General features: G+C 43.0%; 1 protein-coding gene across 1 annotated transcript in view; it reads right to left on the bottom strand.

Moving 5' to 3' along the window:
• LOC142311554 (bifunctional heparan sulfate N-deacetylase/N-sulfotransferase 3-like) overlaps positions 1–20,200 on the bottom strand; it is a 760,158-nt gene that overhangs the window by 250,238 nt on the left and 489,720 nt on the right. The window contains exon 6 of the mRNA XM_075350078.1: positions 1,845–1,973. Coding sequence (XP_075206193.1) covers positions 1,845–1,973 — 129 coding nt within the window. The remainder of the gene's footprint in view (positions 1–1,844; positions 1,974–20,200) is intronic.

The following is a 20,200-nucleotide window of genomic DNA, read 5'->3' as shown; positions in this document are numbered from 1 at the left end:
AACAAGGGTTTCTTTGCAAATTTTTATTCTGCAACATTCCCTGAATTTGAGTAAATCGTTAATACACTTGCAAATGCATTCACAGAGGGGTGTAATTTCCAAAGTTTGGTCAATTGAGTGGGTTTCTTCTGTTTTGGCACTTAAAGGCTCTGAAAATGGAGTTAGCAAACTATTCTTCAAAAATATGTGCTCCAAAAATCAAATGGCGCTTCTTCCCTCCCATGCCCTGTGGTGCAGCCAAACAGTACTGTCCATTCACATGTGGGGTATTGCCAATTTCAGGAGAAATTGTGTAACACATCATGGGGCCTTTTTTTTTTTTACCTATTCCTATGTTGAAATTTGGAAATCTGGGTTAAAACATCATTTTAGTAGTAAAAATGTAATTATTAAAAATTAATTATAACTCTCTTGGGCATGGAGCTCACTAGAGCTTTAGAGATTGCCACTAGAGTCCTCTTACACTCCTCCATGACAACATCATAAAGCTGGTATATCTTAGAGCCCTTGCTCTCATTCAACTTCCATTTAAAGAGGCCCCACAGATGCTCAATAGGGTTTAGGTCTTGGACAGTCCAGTACCATTACCCTCAGTTTCTTTAGCAAGTTTTTCTTTAGCTGGTCATCGGAATGTGTTTGGGGTCCCTATCATGTTTAAATACTGCCCTGTGGCACAGTTTCCTGAGGGAAGGGATCATGGTCTGTTCAGAATGTTATAGTACATATTAGCATTCATAGTTCCCTGAATGAACTATAGCTTCCAACAGCCGGCAGCACTCCTGCAGCCCCAAATCATGACACTTTCACCACCATGCTAGACTGTAAGCAAGACACACTTGTCTTTGTACGCCTCACCAGGTTGCTGCCCCACAGGCTTGAGATCATCTGAACAAAATACGTTTATCTTCCTCTCGTCAGTCACAGGACATGAACCTAGCAATCCAGGTTCATAGTCTGCTTGCCTTCAACAACCTGATAATGGGTTTTCTTGTGCATCATCTTTACAATAGGCTTCTTTCTGGAACACCAGCCATGCAGACAAATTAGATGCAGTGTCCAGTGTATGGCCTGAGCACAGTCAGGCTTACCTTCCACCCCTTTAACCTCTGCAGTAGTGCTGGCAGCACTCATACATCTATTTTGAAAAGGCAACTCCTGGATATAATACTGATCATGTGCATTCAACTCCTTTGGTTGACCATGGCAAGGCCTGTTCTAAGAGGAACCTTTCTTTCTAAACCACTGTATGGTCTTGGCCACCATGCTGTTGCTCAATTTCAGGGTGTTGGAAGCCTTCTTAGGCCATCTCTATGTAGAGCATTAAAAAAAATCAGATCCACAGAGAATTCTTTGCCATGAGGTGCCATGTTCAACTCCCAGTGACCAGTATGAAAGCATGTGTGAGTAATATCAAATTTAAGACACCTACTCCCCATTCACACATGACTCAAGGGAGGAATTGTGGCTATTTGGGTCCTATTTGGCCATTTTCACTTGGGGGTGTACTCACTTTTGTTGCCAGTGGTTTAGACATTGATGGCAATGTGTTGTGTTGTTTAGCGGGCACACCAAGTTTAGACTGTTATAAAAGCTGTACACTGACTACTTTACATTGAATCAAAGTGTCATATCAAAAGTGTTGTCCCATGAAATATACAATAAAATATTTGCAAAAATATGAGGGGTGTATTAAGTTTTGTTATATACTGTATATGTTTGTATACAATTCACAATTGTATGAATTCTATATAGATATAAATATTAAATTAAGGTGTACGATATAACATAATTTTGCTTTTAAATTAACACTTCATTAGTCATCAATCTTAAAGTAAAATACCTACTGGATTAAGGACAAGTGTAAAAAAAAGTTCCCCTCCTTGTATACTTCTGTCAAGCTCAGATGGACCTCCAGGGTACTCCTTATAGAAAATTGTATGTGTGAAAAGACCACAGGTTTGCCGAGGTATAACCTAAGGAGAAATTATGATAAAAATGAAGAAATATTGTCAATACTCGTATCTAAATGTAAAATGTGAATAACCTTGTAATTAACAACATTAAACTTTATTTGCAACTTTTACTTCTAAGTTTCTAATGTAACATAACAACCGTAACTGCGGTAATTATTTTGTACATTTTAATATTGTCTGCAAATATAGTTTTTTGGTAGTAACAGTAGTCATCATAGCCACCATCATTACAGTAGATGTAGCATTGCTCTCAAACCAGAAAAAGCTACTATCCTGACTTCCACCCTTGAATTAAATGAATCTCATCAAATAAAATGAATTTCTTGTTTTATTTTATTACTTGTCAAGATGCCTGCTTGCAGTTGTTTAACCTTATAGAACTTGTCCGGTCTTGTGATATTGGTGGCCTATCCTTATGAGATGGAATTAATATCAGATTGGTGTGTGTCCAACACCATACACCTCTACTGATCCCCTATTATCAGAAAAAATGAGTAGGAGCTGAGCAAAAGTTTTCAAGAATCCCTATATTCAAATTGACAGATGACCGACCTGAGTGAGAATTTTTTTTTGTGGATAAAGTTGAATCTTTTATTGGGAACATTTTCCATAACATTAGGATCACATTTATCCCATGCTCTATGCTGAGCACTTAAATGATGATTTCCATCTAAATCTCTGGAATTCAGGTGACACCCTCAAAGGATTCATTCACTATAATGAGGCACTCTGGACTCCACCTGGCCTCTGTTCAGTGCTCTTCTTTTCAGAATTGCACAAAACTGGTTGACTTCACTTGTATGCACCACTGAAAAGATGGACACTGCCAGATCTTAGGCAGACAGTTTAAAATGACTCCCTCTGCTTCATTATCGGAAATCTTCCATCAGGGTCTTCATCTAAATAATTTCAGAGATTTACATGTAAACCCCGTTGTAAGTGCTCAGCGTAGAGCACAAGATAAATGTGACTCAAGTCTTATGCGGGCGTCACACGAGGCGAGCTATCGCGCGATGCATCGTCAGGGTCACGGTTTTCGTGACACACATCCGGCATCGCTTGCGAGGTCGTTTCGTGTGATACCTCTGAGCGACGCAAAATCACTCACAAATTGTGAGTCGTGTACTCATCGCTTTTTTTAAAAAAATTGTTTATTTTTAATGGTGCCGGTTGTTCATCGTACCCGGGGCAGCACACATCGCTACGTGTGACACCCCGGGAACGATGAACACAGCTTACCTGCGTTCCGCGGCTCCTGCCGGCAATGCGGAAGAAAGGTGGTGGGCGGGATGTTTACGTCCCGCTCATCTCCGCCCCTCCGCTTCTATTGGCCGGCCGCTGTGTGACGTCGCTGTGACGCCGAACGTCCCTCCCCCTTCAGGAAGTGGATGTTCGCCGCCCACAGCGAGGTCGCTCTGCAGGTAAGTGCGTGTGATGGGGTTTAACGACTTTGTGCGCAACGGGCAACTAATTGCCCATGATGCATAAATGACAGGGGCGGGTATGATCGCTCGTGCAATCGCACGATAGTTCGTACCGTGTGAAGCCCGCATTACTGTGATCTTTAGGAGGAAGAATGAACAAATAAATAGCAGGTCAAGAAATGATTTTATTTACTTTTTATAGCATTCACCATGCAGTATATGTGATTACATTGATTTTTTTTATGTGTGGCTACTATCACACACTAAAAACGCTTATTTCTTTAAAAAAAAAAAAGTTTTTTCAACACCATTTTTTAGAGCTATAATTCTTCTATATTTTTGCTGACAGAGTCATGTGAGGACTTATTTTTTGCAGGATGTGTTGATGATTTTATTGGTACCATTTTTGGGCACATAATATTTCTAGAGGATTTTTTTATTCCCATTTTTCAGAGGCAGAATGAACATGAAATAGAAATCAGAAATTCAGTGGTTTTTTTTGGTTTTTTTTTACGCCACTCACGGTTTGGTAAAAGTAATAAGACAAATTTATTCCTTACATCAGTATGATTACAGCAATATCTATATAATTTTTTAATATTTTGCACCTTTTACACAATAAAAAACATTTTATAGAAAAAATAATTGTTTTGCATTGCTATATTCTGAGAGCGATGGCATTTTTTATTCTTCTCCTTATGGAATGTATATATAGGCAGCTTGTTTTTTGCAGGAGAAGATGGTGTTTTTAACTATATCATTTTTATTTGCATTTACCTTTTTGACTGCATTTTAGTAAACTTTTTTTTTTGGCGGTAACCGTATAATGAAAGAGCATCGGATTTTGCCACTTTTTTATGCTGTTAACTTAAGGGGTTTAATAGTGTGACCTTTTTATAGATCAGGTAATTCCGGACATGGTGATACCAAATATCTGGACTTTTTTGTTTATTTTTGTTTTTAGATAAACATTTTTATTGATATTATAATTTTTTTTATTTTGTGATTTTTAAAAAATATTTTTACAATTTTTTAAAACTATTTTTAACTTTTTTACTTAGTCCCACTATGGGACTTTAACTTTTATTACTCTGATCGCTGGTGTAATGTATTGCTATGTACAAGCATGGCAATACATTACCCATATCAGCTTTACACTGACAGATCGAATGTTAGACCCTGCGTCTGGTTGGGTCTAACAGGCTACTGTGCCTGACAGCCCTGGAGTACTTTATTTGAACTCTGGCTGCTATTGCAACCCTCTGCTCCCCCATGATCATGTCGGGGGGTGCCGAAGGGATGAGAGAAGGTGCCCACTCTCTCTCAGAAACTTCTATATGCCATGATTGCTATTGATCACAGCAAATGGAAGATAGGAAAGAGTTAAATTTCCTCGCAACCTGAGCCAATTAGCAGGTCCCAATGATGTCACCGATCAGAACTAGTGTTCTGCACTGGAATCCTGGCATTTGCAGGACCCTGGGGTTCCACATCCCTGCCTGACCACTGACCATAAACAAACTTTGGTGCTGCACAAAAACCAGCAAGTAACAATGTTTATGTACATTGAGTAGTGGAGATTATTCTTTTTAGCAGAGGCCTGAAGATCATGATGCAAAATTGACTGATTTATGAAACAGTTGATAACTTCCCCCATGATGACTAAAGTCCCAGTTCTACCTGTCAAAAAACATCCACCGTCTTAATGCTACCCCCACCATGCTTCACCTTGGGTATGGTGTTCTTTTATATACTAGAGCAGCTAAACTTTATATGGAATTTACTTTAAACCTCTACTCCATCGTGTTTTTTTATTTCACTGCACTGCTTTATTTTCACTGAGTGGCGTGTAGATGAGGCAGACTGTAGGAAAAGAGACTTTCTTAGATGCCACAATTTAAAGTCCACATTGACAGGTCATGCCCCAGGAATTTAATAATTATTAGAAATAGTTATGATATAGCTAAATAAATATCTCCTAAGAAAATAGTTACTATAATGTTTGAGTGTTACGGCTTCTGAATTTATTGCATACAACCCTTCATGAAGATCTGTCTGTTGCTTCTTTGTACAGTTTTATATAGATAATTAGTACACAGATAAACATGTTTGCTTGTTACATTGAGAAGATGAAATATAACTACATTCCACATTTTTTTTTTATCACTACAATATTTGTAGATTGTAGATATACAAGCTTTTACAGTTGTAAGCACTTGCCCTTATCAAAATAATAGCACTTATGTCTAAATGACTGATTGTTTTGAAAACTTCTGAAGAATGCTGCAAAATTGCTAAAAGCCAATTTTAAACTACTACAGCGATGTTCCATTATGTTTTCTACAAGTTTATTTTTGCAGAAAATTACAGATAATTGGCATGCTAACAAAAATAGTACACAATGTCCTTGGATTTATAACTTATCTTGTCAATTATTTCTAAGCACTAAAATTAATGTATCAGCTAAAGAAGGTGTTTCATTGTACCTTACTTGGAATGGTCCATTTAGTTTCTGTGCTGATATGTTACAAAAATGTAATACATTGTGCTGTAAAAACTATTGTATAACACGCAGAAAAGCTGTTACATGATTGATATGAATTGATACAGTGGGTACGGAAAGTATTCAGACCCCTTACATTTTTCACTCTTTGTTGCATTGCAGTCATTTGGTAAATTCTAAAAAGTTCATTTTTTTTCTCATTAATGTACACTGCACCCCATCTTGACAGAAAATAAAAAAGAAATGTAGAAATTTTTGCAAATTTGTTAAACTGGTTGAACTAAGTGGATGGTAAGTTCAAGAAGCAGCCGGCAGGGAAAAAGGTGGCTCATAGGTAGGGAAAGAAAATATATTGATATAAGATATATTGCAATATTTCTCAAATTTGCTTGTACTATTCATTGATGCGAAGATCGTAGGAAGAACAGTTCCCTTTTAAGACTTTTTGCTCTGTACTTGAGGGTTCTCCTTTGACCACTACTTCAGTATGTAGTTTTTACGTACAGTCATATGAAAATGTTTGGGCACCCCTATTAATGTTAACCTTTTTTCTTTATAACAATTTGGGTTTTTGCAACAGCTCTTTCAGATTCATATATCTAATAACTGATGGACTGAGTAATATATCTGGATTGAAATGAGGTTTATTGTACTAACAGAAAATATGCAATCTGGATTTAAACTAAATTTGACAGGTGCATAAGTATGGGCACCTCAACATAAAAGTGACATTAATATTTTGTAGATCCTCCTTTTGCAAGAATCACAGCCTCTGGTCGCTTTCTTTAGCTTCTAATGAGTTCCTGGATCCTGGATGAAGGTATATTTGACCATTCCTGTTTACAAAACAATTCCAGTTCAGTTAAGTTTGATGGTCGCCGAGCATGGACAGCACGCTTCACATCATCCCACAGATATTCAATGATATTCAGGTCTGGGGACTGGGATGGCCATTCCAGAACATTGAAATTGTTCCTCTGCAAGAATGCCTGAGTAGATTTGGAGCGGTGCTTTGGATCATTGTCTTGCTGAAATATCCATCCCCTGCATAACTTCAACTTCGTCACTGATTCTTGCACATTATTGTCAAGAATCTGCTGATACTGAGTTGAATCCATGCGACCCTCAACTTTAACAAGATTCACGGTGCCAGCATTGGTCACACAGCCCCAAAGCATGATGGAACCTCCACCAAATTTTACTGTGGGTAGCAAGTGCTTTTCTGGGAATGCCGTGGTTTTTTCCATCTATTCATAACGCCTTTTTGTATGACCAAACAACTCAATCTTTGTTTCATCAGTCCACAGGGTATTTTTCCAAAATGTAACTGGCTTGTCCAAATGTGCTTTTGCATACCTCAGGCGACTCTGTTTATGGCGTGCTTGCAGAAACGGCTTCTTTTGCATCACTCTCCCATACAGCTTCTCCTTGTGCAAAGTGTGCTGTATTGTTGACCAATGCACAGTGACACCATCTGCAGCAAGATGATGCTGCAGGTCTTTGGAGGTGGTCTGTGGATTGTCCTTGACTGTTCTCACCATTCTTCTTCTCTGCCTTTCTGATATTTTTCTAGGCCTACCACTTCTGGGCTTAACAAGAACTGTACCTGTGTTCTTCCATTTCCTTACTATGTTCCTCACAGTGGAAACTGACAGTTTAAATCTCTGAGACAACTTTTTGTATCCTTCCCCTGAACAACTATGTTGAATAATCTTTGTTTTCAGATCATTTGAGAGTTGTTTTGAGGAGCCCATGATGCCACTCTTCATAGGAGATTCAAATAGGAGAGCACCTTGCAAGTGGCCACCTTAAATACCTTTTCTCATGATTGGATACACCTGCCTATGAAGTTCAAAGCTCAATGAGGTTACAAAACCAATTTAGTGCTTCAGTAAGTCAGTAAAAAGTAGTTAGGAGTGTTCAAAACAAGAAATTGATAAGGGTGCCCATACTTATGCACCTGGCAAATTTAGTTTAAATGCAGATTGCACATTTTCTGTTAGTACAAAAAACCTCATTTCAATTCAGAAATATTACTGAGTCCATCATTTATTAGATATATGAAACTGAAAAAGCTGTTGCAAAAACTCTAATTGTTATAAAGAAAAAAGGTTAACATTAATAGGGGTGCCCAAACATTTTCATATGACTGTATAGAAGAGGTAAGAAGTTGATATTCTCCCAAGTTAAAGAAGCAATATTTTTGTTTTTTGTATTTCTTGAAGCTGGATCAAATCTCCTTTTTAATACTATAAAAGTATAGATTACATTATTGCGTCTACTCTAATGCTCTAAACTGACATTGTCATAGGTTAAATGAGTATTAGGTGGAAAATTCATAAATATATTAGTATCCTCACATAACGTTTTTTTGTATTTTTCAACAAAAATAGCTGCATGTAACACATTTTTAGAATTAAATTCCTCAATTTTTAAGTTTACGTTGCAGAGATAAAACAGAAATAAAAATAGCTTCACCGCTTTCAGTTCTCTTCTCTCACAAGGCAATATAAATAAATATATATACTGTATATTCTAAAAATTGCCTACAGGCAGTTGGTAGCGCTTAACCAAAAAAACCCTTTTTTTTTTTGAGTCTTGCAGCTTGGTTCTAATGGTAGAGGAACCCCTACACTCTGCCAGATTTTATTCTAAAAATTGCCTGCAGGCAGTTGGTAGCGCTTAACCAAAAAAACCCTTTTTTTTTTTTTGAGTCTTGCAGCTTGGTTCTAATGGTAGAGGAACCCCTTCACTCTGCCAGATTCATTCCATGTGTTTCTTGTTCTTATGTGGTCCTTGGATCTATTAATAATCAGTGTATTGTATACCACTAAATACTCTGTCTTGGAACAAGGATAGCAAAATTTTCTTATTGTGGTGAACATCTTTATTAATAAATTTATAAAAACCCATCTAGCGCTGGTTTATTGCGGATTTTTAATTAAAATCCTTTACATAAATATATATACTGTCATATACTCACACCCCCTAATGAAATAATAATAAATAGTGTAATAAACCAAATAAAATTAGTAAATAGGGGAAAATTGTGTGAGACAATTTTGGACTATATAACGGTCAAGCATAAATTGATAGAACCTACAGAAAAAATGTCTAAAAGACCATTTTTTTAAAAATAATTTATGGAAAATTCTATTAAAATATAAGTATATATAACATTAATCGCAAATGGCCACAAGGTGGCGCTCACAAAGATACAGGAATTAAATTATTATATATTAGTCCATAATTTAAATTGTGATAAATTATAGTAACAAGAATAGTGATGAAATAAAGATATACCAATATATGTTACAGTCAAAAATAATATTACATCCAATAATAAATATATATACTGTACAATAAATCAATTAAAAATCAAAAGGGGTCTTTATATCTATTTATATTATAATTATAAAAAGATATAACATGTGCTAGAATCAAAACTTACAGCGAAGATAGGGCTGCAGTTGTAAAGTGCCAAGGCCAAAAACTAGTACTCCAGCAGGATACAGCTAAGCCCCCTCTAAGTGGAGGCATCTCAGGTGCAAGAGGAGCAAATCACACACAAAGACTTCCAAAAAATAGAGGGGGCAATTGCCGGATGATAAAACTGCACACTGATGGCTTGCATAGAGCGCTGTTCACACATGCAGATGCACAGTCCCAAGCCCGCAGCCTATTAGGTGACGCCCATATCAACTAAAACCTCATTTTTTTTTTTGTACAGGATGCAGCGAGGCCCCTTTCTGTTGGGCCTTGCATATTAGAGTTCCTGTCCCTGTATGGTGCACAGATGGAGTATGGCTTGGCAGCCTGCATGATTTAATAGTAAGTAAGAGGATATTTATTCCTCTTTGTGTTCCAATTTTTATGTACTAGAATCAAAAAATATATATTAAACCATCAATTAATTCAATTTAGTAACAAAAATTGATGTGTATTTAATATGGTAACCAGTACTATATATATAAAAAAAACCTCAATAAATAGACAATTTAATTACTAACAACAGTATAGTTATTCATTTTATAAAAGTGCATGACCATGATAATCAATACTACCAGCAATATATATATATATATATATATATATATATATATATATATTGTAAAAAGCCTGAATATGAAAGCCATACACCTAGGACTAAAGAACAATTGGTATAAAAAAAAGTCACAAATGCAAAGCCATAAAGACAATTACTAGTAATAAATCATATGTGATGAAGTGCAATGCAGATATGGCAATATAAACGACATGGATTGAGGATATATTCTAATAGCATTATATAGATACCAAATGTATGAACTAATCCACTAATCAGAGGTGAATGGGAAGTACATACATAAGGAAGGAATCAAAAGTGCATGCGCGCCTTGTTTGTATACTATGCATATACCATAGTGGAAAATAGGATGTGTTACCTGTATCAGTATGGAGCCACAAATAATTCCCTACGCACATTTCGGTGCTGTACCTTCTTCCTGGGAAGTGCAATATGTCTACACACATTGTCCACACAGTCTGGACGCAATCTAAACTGCCGCACGATAAAAATTTGCCCATTTCTCTGGCCACCTCTCCAAATACCATGCAGCTCTTAAATCTCTTTGCTTTATGCCAACTCCAACCCTAAAAACCAATGCCTACTCATCAGGTTAGGAACCAAGACTTAAGTACAACACACTTTTACACACACACTTTACACAACACACTTTAAGCAGCTGTCAAAACTGATTTCTAATCAGGCACATTAGACAATCCACGATGTCTGGTTGAAGTTGAGCTTTGCCTTTGCCTCTGAAGGAAAAAAAAATCCCTCCTTTTCAAACACTTCCTTATTTTTACAAATTTTACTTAAAGAAAATGTCAACAAATACCAGCAGTATAGAAACAGGTGATGAGAAGCCGTTCCCAAATTACCTCTCAAAATTAAGATAAATATCAGCAGTGAGAAAGGGAATAATACATAACTTTTATTAGAATTATTAAAAAAATTGCGTAGTGCTGCAATTTATAAATTAATTTTTTGTGCAAAAAAATGAAACAATACTCATGTCCAAGAGGACCAACAAAGATAGCGTTGGAGCCCCCCCGGTGGTGTCCGTCAATGATAGACCATAATCACCAGATGGACATTGAGGGGCTTCGACGCCAAATCAGTGTCCAAGATTCATAGACACTGTAAAGTGATGACTACTATGAGCCGGATAAATGGGGCAACAACCTATAATCCTATTAGTCAGGTTAGGGTCATGGGAGGATATATTCCAGTGGGAACCAAGCCCCCCAATAGGACTCACCAGTGTAATATACAGTATGGGGTTACTAAATCCCCCCCAAAAAAAACCACAAGCTTTTCATACATGTAAACACCAATTACCAACCATAACCTAAAAAAATCCATCCAAGATCACAGTGGTGTTTCTTGGATTTAATTCAGAGTATAATCACGGCAGTAAACATCTATATATATAATTGCCTTATTCTGTCTGTCTGTCTGTCTGTCTGTCTGTCTGTCTGTCTATCTGTCTGTCTGTCATGCTCCGAAATTGTGTCCTTACGGTGACACAAAGCTGATTGGCCGCTGGGCTCGCCATGGCCCCGCCCCCCCACACGGATTGGCCTCTCGCCCCGGCTCTCTGCAGGCCCCGCCCCCCTCACGCAATGCACGCTCGCTCTGGCCCAACTGACACGGGGCTCCGATTCCCAGGTGAGTACACACACACACACATCACATCACACTCACTCTCACACTCACTCTCACACACACCTCACACATCACAACATGCTGGGATATCGCTTGCTTCTACACCGGCTCCGTCAGGATCCCGGCAGCGCCAGACATAACCTTGCGATGCTGGCATCTTAACGGAGGCCGTGAAAGCTGGTAACCATTATACACATCGGGTAACTAAGGTCCCTTAGTTACCCGATGTGTATCATAGTTACCAGTGTACACCGGCTCACACTCACTCTCACACACACCTCACACACACATCACATCGCATCCACACATCAAGGTCCTGCAGCTGCGGAACATACATAACATAACAGCACACACACACACACAAATCAGATCACACTCACACACACCTCACACATCACATCGCATCCAAATACTCACAACATCCTGGGATATCGCTTGCTTCTCGGCGGCGATATTGTGCTGTGAGCTTCCAGGACCTGATGGAGGATCACATGGCCAGAAGCATGTGATATCCCCGGATGTTGTGAGTATCAGCGCGTATGTGCAATATCGTCAGTGTCTGTGTGTGTGAGTGGATGCGATCGGGTGTGTGTGAGTGGATGCGATCGGGTGTGTGTGAGTGGATGCGATCGGGTGTGTGTGAGTGGATGCGATCGGTTGTGTGGGTGAGTGGATGCGATCGGTTGTGTGGGTGAGTGGATGCGATCGGGTGTGGGTGAGTGTCGGCAGAGGAGCACGGCGTGCTGGAGGAGGCTGGGAGCAGAGAGGCTGATCTTGGGGAAGGCTGGGAGGGGGAGGCTGATGCTGAGGGAGGCTGGAAGGAGAGAGGCTGAGCAAACGTGCTCCATCCGCCATACTGCGCACTCCCCATCGTGCTGCATCCCCCATGCTGCGCACTCCCCATCGTGCTCTATCCGCCATGCTGCACACTCCCAAACGTGCTCCATCCGCCATGCTGCGCACTCCCAAACGTGCTCCATCCGCCATACTGCGCACTCCCCATCGTGCTCTATCCGCCATGCTGCACACTCCCAAACGTGCTCCATCCCCCATGCTGCGCACTCCCAAACGTGCTCCATCCGCCATGCTGCGCACTCCCCATCGTGCTCTATCTGCCATGCTGCACACTCCCAAAAGTGCTCCATCCGCCATGCTGCGCACTCCCAAACGTGCTCCATCCGCCATGCTGCTCACCCCCCATCATGCTCCATCCGCCATGCTGCGCACTCCCAAACGTGCTCCATCCGCCATGCTGCGCACTCCCAAACGTGCTCCATCCGCCATGCTGCGCACTCCCAAACGTGGTCCATCCGCCATGCTGCGCACTCCCAAACGTGGTCCATCCGCCATGCTGCGCACTCCCAAACGTGGTCCATCCGCCATGCTGCGCACTCCCAAACGTGCTCCATCCGCCATACTGCGCACTCCCAAACGTGCTCCATCCGCCATACTGCGCACTCCCCATCGTGCACCATCCGGCATGCTGCGCACTCCCAAGCGGATGGAGCATGATGGGGGGTGCGCAGCATGGCGGATGGAGCACGTTTGGGAGTGCGCAGCATGGCGGATGGAGCACGTTTTGGAGTGCGCAGCATGACGGATGGAGCACGTTTGGGAGTGCGCAGCATGACGGATGGAGCACGTTTGGGAGTGCGCAGCATGCCGTATGGTGCACGATGGGGAGTGCGCAGTATGGCGGATGGAGCACGTTTGGGAGTGCGCAGTATGGCGGATGGAGCACGTTTGGGAGTGCGCAGCATGGCGGATGGAGCACGTTTGGGAGTGCGCAGCATGGCGGATGGACCACGTTTGGGAGTGCGCAGCATGGCGGATGGAGCACGTTTGGGAGTGCGCAGCATGGCGGATGGAGCACGTTTGGGAGTGCGCAGCATTGCGGATGGAGCACGTTTGGGAGTGCGCAGCATGGCGGATGGAGCACGTTTGGGAGTGCGCAGCATGCCGGATGGTGCACGATGGGGAGTGCGCAGTATGGCGGATGGAGCACGTTTGGGAGTGCGCAGCATGGCGGATGGAGCACGTTTGGGAGTGCGCAGCATGGCGGATGGACCACGTTTGGGAGTGCGCAGCATGGCGGATGGAGCACGTTTGGGAGTGCGCAGCATGGCGGATGGAGCACGTTTGGGAGTGCGCAGCATGGCGGGTGGAGCACGTTTGGGAGTGCGCAGTATGGCGGATGGAGCATGATAGGGGGTGCGCAGCATGGCGGATGGAGCACGTTTGGGAGTGCGCAGCATGGCGGATGGAGCACGTTTGGGAGTGTGCAGCATGGCGGATAGAGCACGATGGGGAGTGCGCAGCATGGCGGATGGAGCACGTTTGGGAGTGCGCAGCATGGGGGATGCAGCACGATGGGGAGTGCGCAGTATGGCGGATGGAGCACGTTTGGGAGTGCGCAGCATGGCGGATGGACCACGTTTGGGAGTGCGCAGCATGGCGGATGGAGCACGTTTGGGAGTGCGCAGCATGGGGGATGCAGCACGATGGGGGGTGCGCAGCATGGGGGATAGAGCACGATGGGAGGTGCACACCTCCCCCCAACACACACACACACGCGCACTGCACAACACACACACACTAGGAATCACAAACAACGCCCTACACAGACACCCACACACACAGACAACGCTGCACACACAAATATACGCACATACTGCACCACACACACATTGCTCAAAACATACCTCCCCACAAAACACACCACACACACACAAACCGCACAACACACACACACACACACACAACGCTACAGACACACAGCGCTCCACAAACAACGCAACACACGCAACACACATACAACACCGCTCTCACCCCCTGCGACACTCAGAACATGTACAGCGCCCTACACAAACACTTGGTAACTACACACAACAACATCTATATATATATATATATATATATATATATATATATATATATATATATATATATAACAAAAATCATACATGAACTACACAATACGTAAATTCTAGAATACCCGATGCGTAGAATCGGGCCACCTTCTAGTATAGGTAGAATTATTGCCTCTTGCTTATAATGACCGGCTCATTTATACATCATGCAATTATAAATAGAGAAATGGAATGGTCTCACCCAGTTGTAGGTGCAGGTCAGTAGTTAGAAGGGGGTCATCAGGATAGATGAATCGGGTGGCTGTCCATGGCCGGGCAGGAGCTCTCTCCCTGGCAGGAACTAGCTGAACCCTCAAGCCCCATTAGCTCCAGCCCTTACAAGGACCGTCCCAAACTGACCCTGATTAAATTGGCCCTAAAGATTCATCACCATGGAAGCTCCCGACGCGTTCCCTCCGCCAGGATTCATCAGGGGAGATACTGTAGGTGAAGGGCTCAAGATGCAGGTATAGAGACCCCAACATACAAGTGGTCAGACTCTTTTCTCTGGCCACCTCTCCAAATACCATGCAGCTCTTAAATCTCTTTGCTTTATGCCAACTCCAACCCTAAAAACCAATGCCTACTCATCAGGTTAGGAACCAAGACTTAAGTACAACACACTTTTACACACACACTTTACACAACACACTTTAAGCAGCTGTCAAAACTGATTTCTAATCAGGCACATTAGACAATCCACGATGTCTGGTTGAAGTTGAGCTTTGCCTTTGCCTCTGAAGGAAAAAAAAATCCCTCCTTTTCAAACACTTCCTTATTTTTACAAATTTTACTTAAAGAAAATGTCCTCAAGACATCATTTTCAGGCAGGTCTAAGAGGAAACTCACCTGCGATAGCATCTAGACAGTGTTCAAAAGAATCAACATCTGCATTTCTACAGTTGAAACCAAAAGTTTACATACACTATCTAACAAGATACATTTGCATGTTTTTCTCACTATCTGACATGAAATCAGAATAATCCTTGTTTTAGGTCAATTAGGAACCAAAATTATTTATATTTCTCAAATGCCAGAATAATGAGAGAGAATGTTTCAAGGGATTTTTATTACTTTCTGCAAAGTCAAAAATGTACATACATTTCATTAGTATTTGGTACCATTGCCCTTAAACTGTATGACTTGGGTCCAATGATATGAATTTGTGATGCCCCTGACCTATTCAGGGTCTCACAGAGGACTGCACCCCTGCCCTTATGGTGCAGGACTCAACCCCCATGGTTCTGGGATCCTAACTTTTGGTATTGCTCCATTAGCATTCAAATCTTAGTCACACCTCACACCACACACTGTCAGGCACACCAGTGGGTGGTCTAGCTGGAACAGGGCCACCCGCCTGGGGGTCAGACAGACTGGTGGGAGGGGGGAAGTCAGTGAGGGTGGAAGTGGAGAGTAGAGCAGAGCAGAGCTGACAGGCAGAAGAGTAGTAACTCCCAAGGAGTGAGGAGCTGGGAGTTGGAGCACCCTGGTGACTTTTGGCTAGGTCACAGACGGTGATCTGGGACCAAAGGAGTCAGAGACTCAGTCGCAGGGTACTGGAGAAGGGTGCCAGGCTTAGTTTTGGGGAACGGCGGGCACCGGAGTACTTAGTAACCGAACCTGGACCTAGCACGGCGGCAGGATACAGGGAGTAGCTTCACGCAACCTGATAATTAATCTGTGGAGGATAGTTTCTTTATCGACTTTCCCCAAGAGCTCAGAGATTGAAGGCATCAACACAAGGAGTGGGATAGGGCTTTCCAGCTTATGCAGCCCACTGAAATCCCAAGTGTCAGCCAGGAGAGCTCAGCTTCACTACTTTGCAGTGTAGACCGGGACCTCGACAGCTTCAAGCAGAGGGGTCACACAAAACATCTAAAATACACTGCTTTGAGGCAAGACCATCAGCAATACCATCAAGACCGAACTCCCAGACAAACTCCCCAGAAGTGGCAGCGGCACCCAGAGACTTGGTTTACTTCTGTGTTAGAGTTTGCTTTCTGGTCGCATCCATACCAACACAGCCTGAGTGAGTACGCTGTCCTCACCTGCACCAATCTGCACCATGCTCCCCTGCACTCCACCTTCCAGAGTCCCGGGGCTTCACCTACCCGTGGAGAGAACGTCATCTGGCTGCCCCACTCCATCTCCCCTGGGTAGTTCCATTGGCAGCGGCGGGTACTCCCCTTATCGCGAACCACGGGTGGCATCACAAACTCTTAAGCGGGCTTTACATGCTGTGATCTCGCTAGCGAGATCGCAAGCGATTGTGTGGCACCCCAGGGTTTAGTTGCCACAAATATACCTGTACCTGGGCAGGGAAGGATCTCCACATCAGGTAATCCCACATACAACATTTCCACTCCAAGCCTGGAGGGGGAGCTCTACAAGTCGAGTTCAGGTGAGGTCCCCTTTAAAGCCAGGTTTGGAGGCGGAGTCAGAGAGACAGTTGACAGTTGGAGAAAAGGAGACTGTGCAAGCAGAGAGTGAGGGGAGACATCAAAATGGAGAGGGCAGTGCTTAGCCCGCACAAGTAACTGTGTGACCGCCTGAGGGATCAAGAGTGAGGCAAAAGAGGAGTGACCGGAGAGATGGAGCCAGACCAGTTCATCCCCAAGGAACAGCGCTGATTATCGGACACCGGCGTCCGAGATTGTGAGGGATCTAATCTGCCCATCAATAAAGACCTGAGGCCAGGGAGACTGCAGATCTCCTGGCCACAGCAGCACCTGAAGGCAAAGCCGCTACACTGAGCTTAGGGACCGCAGTGAGTACAGCTGTGCCCCTCAGAGAAGCTCCCGCTACCTGCCATACAGGTGAAGACAGTGAGAGAGGGACAAGGTATAGCTACAGGCAGCCTAGGACCAAGGAGAAATATTCAATGGGATAGAGATCAAGGGTTTGGGATGGCCACTCCGAAATATTGACTTTGTTATCCTTAAGCCACTTTGTCACCAGTTTTGCAGCAGGCTTTCAGTCATTGTCCATTTGCAAGACCCATTTCCGCCCAAGGTTTAAGTTACTGGCTGATGTGATGAGATGTTGCCTCAGTTTTGCCACATAGTCTTCTTTCCTCATGATGCCATCTATTTTGTGATGTGCTCCAGTCACTCCTTCAGCAAAACAACCCCACAACATGATACTGCCACACCCATGTTTCACAGTTGGGAAGGTGTTCTTAAGCTTCAAAGCTTCTAACTATTTTCTCCAAACGTAATGATAGTCATTATGGCCAAACAGTTCCCTTTCAGTTTCATCAGACCACAGGACATGTCTCCAAAAATTAAGGTCTTTGTTCCTGTGTGCATTTGCAAACATTAATCTGTTTTTTTTCATGTTTCTTTTGGAGCAATGGCTTCTTCCTGGCAGAGTGGCCTTTCAGCCCATGCTGATACAGTACTTGTTTCACTGTGGATTATAACACAATCTTACCAGCTTCTGACAGCATCTTCACAAGGGCTTCTGTTTTTTTTCTTGGGTTGATATTCACATGTGAAAATATATGTAAAGCTTCATCTCACCTCTGATCCTGCAGTGAATTGCAGGCTCCCTGCCGGTGCTCGGAGCTGCCCTGGCCTTGGGCAGTGTTGAACAATGAAAAAATAGAAGAAAGGTTCTCCAGCAGCTTGGTAAAATATGATAAAAAAAACACTTTTATTTTAGTCCTCTAAAACCATAGAAATAGCAGGGGAACACAGTTAGGTAACGCCTGCCTTAATCCACAGACTCAGACGGGCTGTAATGGACAGGCTAGAGGGAAGCCACTCACCAAGCAGGACCCCTAGAAACCTGAAACCCTTTAACCCCTATACAGGGATTTGGTATTACACAGGACCCAAGGTGATCACTACCTCTGGAAGGATGCAGTCCGAGATAGTAGTCGTCAGGCAGGATCAAACCCGGAATTGCAGAACAGGGACAGAATTAGCAGGCAAGGACATAATCAGCAAATGAAGCAGAGGTCAAATCCGGATCGGGCAGCAAGGTACATAAACGACAGGCAGAAGGCTAGTCAGAACACAAGCAAGGTCAGCGCACAGGAATCAAAATACAAACAGCACAGGAACCAGGAATACAGACTATCTCTTGCAGTGACAGGAGGGGGAATAAGAAGGGTGTGGTGTCTTCCCATTAGCTGCAGGTAAATGATGGCAACTTCAGCTGGATAACACACGCCACCCACAGTCAACCAGTTGCACTGCAGGTTCCAGGGAAACCCAGCCAAGTGGATGAGTGGAGCCTGTGTTCAGCAGAGCCATGGGCACCGACTCCTCTCCCATCACCAGTACTATCCATGGCGGAAACACGGCGTCGCCTGGTGATCGGAGCAGAAGTCGCAGGAGCGGACTCCGGTGGGAACTTGACACATGTCTGACCAAAGCATGTTTATCTCTAGTACATAGAACCTGTCTGAGAGGTATGATGGCTTGACATTTTTATCTTATTTGTACTTGCATATAATTATTTGTACAGATGAATGAGACACCTTAAGGTATATGGAAATAGCAGCCTCTGGAAATGGCACCCAAGGATGAACCAAACTTGTGCAAGTCCACAATTATCTTCCTGAGATCTTGGCGAATTTCTTTTGATTTTCCCATGATGCCACACAAAGCAGAAGTGTGTTTCAGGTGTGCATTAAAATACATCCACAGGTGTGTCTCTATTTAACTCAGATGTTGCCAATAAACAGATAATCAGAAGCTTCCAAAGACATGACATCATCATATGGGCTGTCCTATATTGTTTAGAGGCATAGTACCCTTAGGGGTACTTTGCACACTACGACATCGCAAGCTGATTGTAGCGATGCCGAGCGTGATAGTCCCCGCCCCCGTTGCACATGTGATCTCTTGTGATAGCTGCCGTAGCGAACGTTATCCCTGCGTCAGCTTCACATGCACTTACCTGCCCTGCGACGTCGCTTTGGCCGGCGACCCGCCTCCTTCCTAAGGGGGCGGGTTGTGCAGTGTCACAGCGAAGTCACACGGCAGGCGGCCAATAGAAGCAGAGGGGCGGAGATGAGCGGGACGTAAACATCCCGCCCACCTCCTTCCTTCCTCATTGCAGCTGGGACACAGATAAGGAGATGTTCCCCGCTCCTGCGGCTTCATACACAGCGATGTGTGCTGCCGCAGGAACGAGGAACAACATCGTACCTATCACTGCAGCGGCATTATGGAAATGCCCGACACTACACCGATCATACAATTTCGACACTTTTGCGCTCGTTAATCATATTAAAAAACGATTCACATACTCCGATGTCGACAACGACGCCGGATGTGCGTCACTTTCGATTTGACCCCACCGCCATCGCAGCTGCGGTGTCGTAGTGTGCAAAGTACCCCTTAATGTAGTGTATGTAAACTTTTGACTTTGCAGAAAGTAATAAAAATGCCATAAAATATTCTTTCTCTCTCTCTCTCTCTCTCTCTCTCTCATTATTCTGGCATTTGGCAAATATAAATAGTTTTGGTTCCTAATTTACCTAAAACAGGAAAGGTTTATTCTGATTTTATGACAGATAGCGAGAAAAACATGCAGGTGTGTCTTTTTAGATAGTGCATGTAAACTTCTGGTTTCAACTGTATGTAAAAATGACTTACTGTTCTTCACATGTTCAGTCTTTTGAGTGTCTTTAAAGTGCTTCAGGTCTCTAAAGCCACCAACAGTAAAAT

The sequence above is a fragment of the Anomaloglossus baeobatrachus genome, chromosome 1 (genome assembly GCF_048569485.1).
Source record: "Anomaloglossus baeobatrachus isolate aAnoBae1 chromosome 1, aAnoBae1.hap1, whole genome shotgun sequence".
Lineage (NCBI taxonomy): Eukaryota > Metazoa > Chordata > Amphibia > Anura > Aromobatidae > Anomaloglossus > Anomaloglossus baeobatrachus.
This window is presented reverse-complemented; position numbering and strand designations above follow the sequence as displayed.